The sequence below is a fragment of the Chinchilla lanigera genome, unplaced genomic scaffold (genome assembly GCF_000276665.1).
Source record: "Chinchilla lanigera isolate Chin_1 unplaced genomic scaffold, ChiLan1.0 scaffold00099, whole genome shotgun sequence".
In the NCBI taxonomy this organism is placed as follows: domain Eukaryota; kingdom Metazoa; phylum Chordata; class Mammalia; order Rodentia; family Chinchillidae; genus Chinchilla; species Chinchilla lanigera.
In genome coordinates, this window is record NW_004955500.1 from 7,435,712 (window position 1) to 7,447,342 (window position 11,631).

At 37.4% G+C, this 11,631-nt stretch overlaps 1 protein-coding gene across 1 annotated transcript; it reads right to left on the reverse strand.

The window, feature by feature from the left end:
• Positions 1 to 164: 164 nt before the first annotated feature.
• Positions 165 to 1,530, reverse strand: LOC102029986 (olfactory receptor 8S1-like). The gene has a single exon (XM_005406650.1). The coding sequence runs from the start codon at positions 1,074 to 1,076 to the stop codon at positions 165 to 167; it is 912 nt and encodes a 303-aa protein (XP_005406707.1). The 5' UTR covers positions 1,077 to 1,530.
• Positions 1,531 to 11,631: the final 10,101 nt, after the last annotated feature.

Below are 11,631 nucleotides of genomic sequence, written 5' to 3' on the forward strand. Positions count from 1 at the left end.
TTGGTCTTAGTGTGTGGACAGATTTCCTGCACTCTTTTGTATACTGTTCTTTGGGTGACTATTATAAATAATGATATAAAGTATGTGTTCTGTATTATGTTGTTCCCCTTGCAAAATAAGCCCCAAACCAATACAGCTTGTTATCTAGGTCCTTGTAAACATTTTCACAAGGTTCTTCTCACAGATGCCTTTACTTCTTTGTTTTTTAGGCTATAAATGAGGGGATTCACCAGGGGAGTGATCACACCATACTGGGTGGAGAAGATCAACTCCAGAGGTGAACCTGAGCTTGGAATGAGATAACGGAGGAAAGCTGAACCATAGAAAAAACTCACTGCAGTGATGTGGGAAGAGCAGGTGGAGAAGGCCTTGCTTCTGTCTGTGGTGGACCTTATGCTCAAGATGGTGGAGACAATATGGACATAGGAGAAGAGGATCAGGAAGAATGTGCCAAAGCCATGCAGGAGTGTGGAGCAGACCAGAACAGTTACATTGGTGGAGACCTCGGAGCAGGACAAAGGAAAGAGGGAGGGCAGCTCACAGCTGTAGTGTGGAATGGCCTGTGCTTCACAGAAGTTCATATTTACAGCGGGGAGAATGTTGATGACTGCATCCAGAAAACCCAGGCCCCATGAAGCCGATGCCAGACTCAAACACATTTGGTCGCTCATTAACTGGCCATAGAGCAAGGGATGGCAGATGGCAGCATAGCGGTCATACGCCATCATTGAAAGAAGAAAGGCTTCAGTCCCTGCAGTGATAAGCACAAAGAGGACCAGAATCAGGCACCCTTCCACTGAGATGGTTTTCTCCTCAGACACGAGGTTCTCTAGCATCTTGGGCACAGTGACTGAAGAGAAGCAGAGATCCACAAATGATAGATTACTCAAGAGGAAGTACATGGGGGTGTGAAGGTGGAAATCAGCCCTGATCCCCAGCAGCAGCATCAGGTTCCCCACCATGGTCAGGAGGTAAATCATCAGGAACAGCATAAACAACAATGCCTGGACGTGGGGGTCAGCAGACAGCCCAAGAAGGATAAACTCCATGATGGTGCTGTGATTCCTCATAGCCATTTAGAAAGGATGCTTTCTAGAAATAAATATAGAATTAGAATGGAAACTTCTCTTCCCTATACCCAATTGTAGAGATAGGGTTTCCATTTATATGTACACACTCCTATTTGGCTTTATTTAACATAGGCCTTCAAAACCTCACAATAATATTTCCATAGGGCTACGACTCCACCTGAAAGACTGCTGAAGAAATTTCTTAATTTGCCCAGACCTTTCCCGTGATCATGTATCTGATCTTCAATGGGACAGCGCTTTGCTAGCTGTATTGTGTGCACATTTTGCTTGACTTGGTGGGGCCATCTCAACATTTGGGGTTTTTTTCCTCTGTTCCTCATCTATTCTTCCATTTTGAAACATCCCTAAGATTTGCACCTGCTTAGTTATAGCTTTTATCTTTCTTTTTCATAAACCACCAATGTCTTGTATTTAAATTAATTTTAAATGATGAAATATTTTATTAGTACATGTTTTCAGTACATAATAAGCACAGCCATCATGAGGAGTTGGTACGTGTATCATAACACATCTTAATTCTATTTTCTCAGGCTTTTTTACCATGTATGTGACACATTGATGTACAAGGGTGATTGAAAAACATACAATGAACGTTTAAATTTTTAAATCTTTATTACAGTAATATACACATTGTCAAGAACAATGAAATAGGTACATCTGAAGAGGGGAGGATTAATGGCAACGATTTTTATTGTAATAAGTTTAAAAATTAAAAATTTATAGTAGGTTTTATTATACTGCACTGATCAACTGATCACTGCAATTTCTATCAAATAAAAACTCTTTATGAGGTTTGCTTAAAAACCCTATGAATGCTGTGCTCAGTGGCCTCCCATGGGAGGGCAGGTTCATAAAGCCATTATGGTGCGCGCCTCCCCCCATCTTATTCACCAGATCTGCACCATGCAACTCCTCAGTATAGGTGCTGCTGAAGTGAGCACAGCTGTGCAACTTTTGACTCTCAAAGTCAAAATGACCATGAAAGGTAAATGTTTTGAATCAGTTCAGGTCATGGAGGCAGCTACCACAGTGCAAGTAAAGACACTCACAAAGAGAACTTCCAGAACTGCTTCAGAAGGTGACAAAAAAAGATGGAATAAGTGTTCGCAAAAAGAGGAGTATTTAGAGGGGGGTTAATGACAACGCATTTTTTATTGTAATAAATGAAAAAAAATAAATATCCATTAAATTTCTCAGCCACACCTTGTATGTATGTACTTTTTTCCTCCTAAATTTTAGTTATTCTTTTCTAGTAATCATTTTTTTCTTTAGAAGTTGTCCTTTATGTCCGTTTGTTTTTTGGGGGGGAGGGGTGGGTTTTTTTGGTTTCTTGAGACAGGATCTCACTATGTAGTTCAGGCTGGACTTAAACTCACTATGTAGCCCTGGTTGTCTTGGAATGTGCAATGATCCTCCTGCCTCAGCCTCCCAAGTGCTAGAATTACAAGTGTGTGCCACTATGTCTGGCTTTTATCTCTAGTTTGAAACTTAATCTAGAACCATTCACCTAGGTTTTGTCTTTGTGAAAGCTCATACTCTCTTGGTAACCTCACAGTCTTCTGACCAGACGATTTTAGTTTCTTAGTTTTCCCTGTATTTTTTAGTTTTGTCCTGATGCCAAGAGCCAGACACAAGGACTCACGAAGAGGTAAATCAGCCTATTTTCCAGATCTTGTCTTTCCAGATCTTTCCTCCATAGTACTAAGCACTCACTGGGACTCTCATAATGAGCCTCACTTAGAAGCCAAATCCAGGTTACCTGTTAATTCATCTAGTAGGTTAATCTATAGTCCAGAGTGGCCGAAATTAGCTCTGCTTCAGCGAACAGAGAGCCACTTTCTGGAGAATATCTCTTTTGAGGCATCTTGGTCACTTTCATCTTTGAGTCTGTCAAGTCCTCTCACAGTGAATGTTTCCCTTAATATCCTCATTAGCTAAGTAACAGTCACATCAAATAACAATAATTTTGATTATTCTCTTTCAAATTTGAAAATTTCTTTAAGTATTTGAATTTTCTAGAATGAATTAGGTCGATAAGTGCTTCAGTCATTCTAGACTTACTTGGAGAGCATAACTGACCACACTGTCTACCTGTATTTCTTCTTCTGTACCTAAAAACATCCAGTGTGGGCAGGGCATGTTGAAGAGATGCTTCTTAAGAACCACAAATTCTAAATACTTCAGACTTGGGATGAGGGTACACATGACTCAACAGTGGGATAGGAGCCAGTTTGTGTTGTGATTGTATTTATGTATTTATAAACAGTCCTGACACAGATTTTTCTTAGAGATGAGAAACTGAGACATAGAAAGTTACCTGACTTTTCCAAGGTCACAGATGGTGTTAAGCTCAAAGAGATTTGAGCTCAGGCGTCTGGGTGTATGACATTATCACAGCCTTTCCATGAGAATGACATCTGGGGTGCGGTGGGGTGGTTGGGGTGTGGTGGAAGTTTGGATACCTAGCATAAAGTAGTATAAAGACTCTGGGGTCTTAATAACACTTGGGCTGCAGAAAAAGGGTTGAAAGCAGGAGATAATTCAACAAAAATGTTTTGCATTCAGATATTCACCCTATAATCTTTCAGATTCTTGTCCCCTGTCTGTGTGTTTCATACCATCAGTATTTGTTGGGATCAAGGAGAATTAGTAGTGACAATAAAATGAACGTCTGTAGTATATGTTCTCTGACACCCTAAAGAGAGCTTTCTTGGTGTTAACTCTGTCCTTCCCACTCTGCATTTCCCACTCTACTCTGGTGTACACTGTACTGCGAACTATTCACTCTGCTGGACTCTGTCCAGCACTCTTGATATTTATGCTCCTACCTGCTCCTCTCGGATCTCATTGCACTGCTAGAGCCTAGGCCAGTTTGAACCCAGAGGGAAGAAACTCCTGAGCCCAGTGCTTTGAGGCTAGAGAACTCTTCCCACATAGCTTCTCGGAGTAAGAAAACACAAAGACCTCACTGTATAAAAAGTCTGACTCCCAGGTCAGGGAGCTCAGTGTCTCACAGATAGAAACTAAATGAGAAGATGGGAAAACAAGGATAGAAGAAGAGGAGAAAAGAGGAGAGGAGGAAAACAAGAGAGAAATAGGGAGAGATAGAGGGGAGAGGAAGGGAGGGGAGGGAGGAAGAGACTTCAGAGCAATCATAGCAGACATTAGTGAACTGTGAGCTTTAATATCTCAGAAGATTCCCTGTGTTTTGGTCTTTTCACAGTAGGATCTCATCTGGGCTAAAATAGTCTCTAGGCTCCTGAGAAACAGTATTTTTGCAGTTCAGTTACAAGAATGGTGAACAATTCTTTTCTCATATTGGAAGTCACAGTGAGAGTTGAAAACATTACCTGAGAACTACAAGCTCTTGATGGAAGCAGTTTCAGGAATGCCTCATCCAAGCTCCGGCTTGGTCCTACCTGTTTCTCCAACTGGTCACATGGAAAGATCCTCAAATGCTCAACAAGAGGTGGAAGGAGCTTCTCTGCAGTGGTGATACACAGTTACATAGCAATCTTTCTACTTAATTCCTTCTCCAATTTTGAATACTGCTGGAGGAAAATCTGTGAAGTGAGTGGTTTTCACACATGACCCTTCAGAAGGGTATGTATAGATTAGACACTCATTAATGAACCAGCTGAGCCTGGCAGCTCAGGAGACAGAGGAACCAATGTCCTTAATTCCCTGGAGTTATAACTTGAACCCTAATTTGCTACTTATTAAATAGGTAAAATCAAAATATGAAGAGCCTCAGGTGATCCCACTAAGTATGGTCTTTGGGAACTTCTGTGTCAAAGCCGTGAGCTAGGACTAAGGCCCTAAGGCCTTGGGGTGTCTGGCAGGCTCTGAAGGAGGTGAGGTGAGTGGCCTCCTCCTGGAAGAATCTCATTTAGGGAATCTGATCTCTGTACTGAACTTCAGCTGAACTTCAAGATACTTTGCCTTTGGTGCTTGAGTTGAACATTTGGAAAATCAGTGGAATTAAACTATCAGGAAGATGTTTACAAAAATGGCTGCATGAAATGTAATATATGATCATGGGAGCCAATAATTAGTGGTTATTTATAAGGTATGATCAAAATCTATAGTGAATGTTTAGGAACGTTATTGAGTAAAAGATGTATTGTCCTTAATCTCCCTTCAAAATACTCCGCTTCACTTTGAACAAACTTATTCCATCGTTCTTGCCACTCTCTGAAGCAGTTCTGGAAGTCCTCCTTGTGAGTGTGTTTAGATGCATGATAGTGGCTGCCTCCATGTCCTGAACTGATTCAAGACATTTACCTTTCATGGCCATTTTGACTTTGGGAAAGAGCCAGAAGTCACATGGTACCAGGTCCAGTGAATAAAGTGAGTGAGGGCGCACCACAATGTTTTTATGAACCTGACTTTATACTGCATGGCACTCACCATATTTATATCACATCTCGTAAAGACATGCGCAAAGAGGATTTTTAAAACTGCTTTAGAAAATGGTTGGAACAATGGGGTGAATGTGTTTAAAGTGAGAGGGAGTATTTTGAGGGAGATTGAAGACAATGTATCTTTAACTGTGATAAGTATTTTTATTTCAACATTCAGGTATTTGTACCATATGCTGGATAATGTTTTATGTATTTCCCACGTTGTCTAATTCTCTCCTAAAACACTTTGAGCTAGCTATTCTCAAAATGCCTATTTTACTAATGAGGAATCTGAGACACAGGAATGTTAAAATTATTTTTCCAGGGTCACACAGTTTTTAAAACTCAAGATTCAAACTCAAATCCAAACCAGTGTCTCCAGAACCACTACTCTTTAGCACTATACTAAATGATTCCTACAAGAAGGACATTGGTTTGTTGTAGGATGGAATGTTTTGTGTATGCTTAGTCACTGGCGGGGCGGGGTGGGGAAGACTGTACAAAAAATGCAGAAAAAGAAAATGTACAAAAAATGTACAAAAGGAGGAGACATGGAAGCTGTACTCCTGATGTGCAGGACGGTGTTGGACAAGCAGGCCATATTTCACATCCATCATATTTCTGCACTCACACTGTAGTAAACAGCTAGTTATTTTTTGTTTAAAATATTTTATATATGTGGAATCTGCTTGTATTTGGTTAAATATTAAGATTGTGTTATTCATCTGCAAATGTTAATTAAACCAACTGTGTTTTGATACCTGAATTAACATTAATATAAAATTACAGTTATGGGTTAATTGTTTGGTACATGTGAGATGAATACACATTTCTCAGATGAAAAATACAAGTGGCAAATAAATATATGAAAAAATGTTCAACCTCACTAGTCATTCTAGAGATACAAATTAAAACAGTACGAGTTCATCTTACTCCAGAGAGAATGGCTATCATCAAGAAGTCAGTAACAAATGCTGGAGGGACTGTGGAAAAAGGAACACTTCTCCATCCACTGTTGGTGGCAATGTAGACTGGTGCAACCACTTTAGAAATCAGTCTGGAGATTCCTCAAAAAACTAGGATTAGAGGTCCCATTCCACTCAGCTATTCCCCTTCTGAGTACCTTCCTGGAAGAATTAAAAATCATATCACACCAATATATGTGCACCCACATTTACAGCAGCACAATTTGGAATAGCTAAATCTTGGAAACAACCCAGTTGCCCATCAACTGAGGAATGGATAAGAAAAATGTGGTCTTTTTATTCACTGGAATACTACTCAACCATAAAGAAGGATAAACTTGAGACTTGTATAGGTAAATGAATGCAACTTGAGACCATACTCATAAGTGAAATAAATCACACTTGTGTGTAAACATCGTATTGTCTCCCTGGTGTGAGAAACTGAAAGAGTAAATAAGATCTAAAATGTACAATATATATTGTGAAATGGGAAGGAATTGTTCAAAAGGAAAAAAAATTGGGATAGGGGAAAGGGAAAAGGAAGGAAGGGAAAAGGAAAAAATAGAAGATAGTATGCTACTAGTTTCTCTTAGTTCATTGAAAAGAAAGATTTGTGCATATATCGTTTGGATAATTTTTTATGCCTATATCTTGTACTCTGAGTAACTACTTTAAAGATAACTATATTCAATGTATTAAATATTGTTATTCTATTATTTTGTTATGAAATTTTTTTCACTTTTTCCATAAAATAAAAAAATAAAGAATATTGAAAGATATCCTGTATTCCTGGAAAGGCAGAACCAACAGTCAAAATGGCCATACTTCCAAAACTCTTACATAGATTTAATGCACTCCCAATCAAAATACCAACGTAGTCCTTACATAACTGGAAAAAGCAACCCTAACATGTACGTAGAACCAGAAGAGATCCAGAATAGCAAAAGCAATTTGGGGCAACAAGGGCGAGACAGGGCCTATCATCATCCTAGACTTGAAGTTACACTACAAAGTGACAGTGATAAAAATTAAAAGTAGAAATTCCATTTGACCCAGCTATTCTCCTTCTAGACATTTTCTTGAGAGAGTTAAAGATATCAAACCAGTGATGTGTGAATACCTATGCTTATAACAGCACCATTCATAATAGCTGAAAATCCTTTCATGGGAGAAATGATAGTCTCTTAAGAAATGATCCTGGGAACACTGGCTATCCATATGCAGGACATTGAAAATAGACCCATATCTCTCATCATGTACTAAACTGAAATAAAAATGGATTGAAAATATATATATTAAAAAAGAAACTTTATCCTGATAGGAAGATAAAGTAGGTAAACTCTTTAAATCATAGGTATAGGATAGGGCTTTCTCAATAGAATTCCACTTGTACAAGAAATAACAGAAAGAATCAACAAGTGAGATTATATCACATTTAAAAGCTTCTGCACAGCAACAGAAACAACCAATAAAAGAGACGACCTACAGAATGGGAAATTTTTTTGCCAACTACTTGAAAAGAGGACTAATATCTAGAACCTATAAAGAAATAAGACACCCCAAAATAAAAGACCCGCTCAAAAAATGAGTCACTGAAATGAACAGACACTTCTCAGAAGTATAAATGGCCAACAAATACGTGAAAATATGTTCCACTTTGCCAGCTACTAGAAAAATGTAAATTAAAACAATGCTGAGATTTCATTTTACTCCAGAAAGAATGGCAATTATGAAGACACCAAATAATACAAACGCTGGCATGGTTGAGGTGAAGAAGGAGCCCTTCTACATTGTTGGTAGAAATGTAAACTAGTACAACCATTATGCAAGTCAGTGTGGAAATTTCTCAAAAAACTAAAAATAGAAATTCCATTTCACCTAATCATTCCCCTTCCAGATATCTTTCTGAAAGAGTTAAAGACTCCATATTATAGTGATAGATGCACACTTGCATTCCAATGTGTACAGCAGCACAATTCATAATAGCTAAATCTTGGAAGCAGCGCATGTGTCTATCAACAAATAAACAGGTAAAGTAAATATGGCATCTGTACATAGAATACTACAGGGCTATAAAAAAGGATAAACTTGAGACATTTATAAGAAAATAAATGCTCCTTGAAATCAACATTAAGTGAAATAAATTGGACACAGAAGTTGAAATACCACAGAGTTTCTCTAATTTGAAAATCCAAAGAACAAACAAAGTAAAGGTAAAATAAAACATGATAAAAGAAAACAGGGAGATGTACCTTATGCAAATGACAATGGGAGCAAAAGATGGCAGGTGGGTGAAGAGGTGGGGAAGGGGACCTCAAAAGATTCAAGATGTGTCAGGCACTGGTACCAACTACCCAAAGTAAATGTAATTATCATTACATGTAGCAAATATGAACTAAAGTGGGGCTGCTGCTGCTACTGCTGCTGATGATGATGATGATGCTGACGATGACGATGACAACGATGATGAAAATGGGGAAAAGAGGATCCAGAGAGGGAGGGATGCAGGACCATGGGAGGAAAGGGGAATAAAAAGAGTCAAGATATGCTGAGTATGTGTACTTACTCTCTAAGATGAGTCTGAATGTCATGTATAGCAAACATGTACTGATAAAAATAAATGTAAGAAATAAAATGAGGTAGTGTTTGTTCTTTTATCTTTTTAGAAGGTTTGGCAGTAACTGGTGTGAATTCTTTTCTAGGTATAATTCAGCAGTGAAATTATCTAACCCTGGATTTTTTAGTTCAGATTTTTGATAACTTATTCAAGTTTTTATTTGTTGTAACTCCATTCAGATTTTTTAATTTCTTCTTGAGCAAGTCTGTGTGTTTCTAGGCAATTATCTAACTCATGCAAGTTGTTTGTTGATGTACATTTGTTCAACAACTTCTCTTACAATTTTAAAATTCCTGTAATGCGGTAAAATATTTCCCCAATTTGATATCTGAGCCATTTTTTTCTTACTTAGTTTAGCTCAAGGTGCCGATTTTGTTAAACTTTTCAAAGAACCAACTTTTGATCATCTCTGTTATTTTGATTTTATTATTTTTTCTATTCTTAAAATTTACCTCCTAATTCTCCCCTTACTATAATTTGGGGCTGCTTCTTTTTTTCATTTCATTTTATTTCTTTCATTTCATTTCTTACATTTATTTTTATCAGTACATGTTTGCTATACATGACATTCAGACTCATCTTAGAGAGTAAGTACACATACTAAACCTTAATGTGAAACACTAGACTATTCATTTTCATTAATGTTTTTTTCATTAGTACTTTTTTCTTTCTGGTAGACATTCATAGTTATACATTTTCCTCTAATCACTGTTTTTACTATGTCCCCTAAATTTAGTAAGATGTGCTTTCATTCTCATTCTTTTCAAAGTATTTTCTAATTTTATTTATAATTTCTTCTTTAACTCTGTGGTTATTTCACAGCCTGCTCTTTAATTTTCATACATTTGTTCATTTCCTATCTCCCTTTATTGATTTATTGTATTATTCTACTGTGATGAGACAATACTTTCCATGATTCAATCTCTTAAAATTTATTGAGAAGTATGGCCTGATGTACACTTTATCCTGGAGAATGTTCTATGCACACTAAAGACAGTGTGCGGCATGCTGTAATTACGATAAAGTAAAATTATGATCCTTAAAAAAGGATCAGGGAGCTGCCCCTGGAATAAGGACTAGAGTTGCTGAAATTCTGCAGATTGCCTCTCTCTGGTTATCAGACTATTAGTAGTAACTCTTTCCTAGCAAGTATTTGCTGATTCCAGTAAGAAGCTGAAAATCTGGATATGATTGATAAAAGTGGAAAGTACTTTAACTTTTGGCAGTGGTTCATGAATGAAGTGACAAAACTGGAGAAGTAAGGTATCTCAACATTTAGCCAGTTTTCCCTTCAAGACATTTGGTAATTTCTAAAACTGTACAAGGCTCCATGAAACTGAAAATATAAGCTGATAAACTCTGACAACAGAGCAAATTGCCCTATAATTTCATAGTCCTGAGGAGACAAATCCAGATGAGCTTTCAGTAGGAAGCCTGCAGAACCATGCACTACGAATTGTGGTAAGCTGTAACCTATGTCTGATTCAGTCGATTTGTTTCAGGTGGCTAATATTGTACTTTTTCCTAATAGAGGACATGGTGGATTTGCTTTGGAGGAGGATAAACACCCTGGGGACTCCAGAGTTTTTAATACACAAAAGCTGGCATTTTAGAAATAGAAGAAAGGGCCAGGGATATAGCTCAGCAGCAGAGCACCTTGCTTGGCAAGCACAAGGTCCTGAGTTCGATTCTCGATTTGAAAAAAAAAAAAAAAGAAAAATACAAGACATGAAGAGACAGAAATAGTTGATCAAAACAGAAATATTGATAAGAAGGAAATCCACAATTAGCCCAGATGCTGGCATTAGTAGGCGAAAACTACCTCTATGAACAACATGATCAGGAAAACAGAGAAAAAGAAAAATGTATCACTTTAATCTAAAATAATGAAAATCCTAATAAGTAAAATATCTAAAATGAAATACTCCTTGGGTTGTCTTAGTAGATTACACACAACAGAAGACAAAAATATTTAACTTTGTGAAAATTGATTAAAAAAAAAAAAAAACACCCAAAGTAAAACAGAGAGACAAAACGAGAACAGAAAATTTAGAAAAATATTATACAAAACCTGGGACAGAGTTAAAAGTCTTGGCACGTATGCAATCAGAGTTTCAGAAAGGGAGGTGAGCGAGAAAGGACACGTGATATTTAAAGACATAATGACTAATATTTATTTTAAAAATTAAATAGAGGAAATAAAACATGTTCAAAAATCAGAAAGAAGCACGGTACCTTCAAACAAACATTTCTAAATAATTCTGGAGTCAGATAATAATAAAATTAAATATTTTGAATTGAGTGTTTATTGCAGATTGCCTCTCTCTGGTTATCAGACTACTAGTAGTAACTCTTTCCTAGCAAGTATTTGCCGATTCCGGTAAGAAGCTGAAAGTCTGGATATGATTTATAAAAGTGGAAAGCACTTTAATTTACGACATGACATACGGATCGAAAGTTCTGAGACAGAACAAAAACGATGATGGGGGAGAAATCTCTTCTCAAGAAGAACGACGTTTTCAGTGTCAGTAGAAGTGATTTTTCTTTCCGCGGCC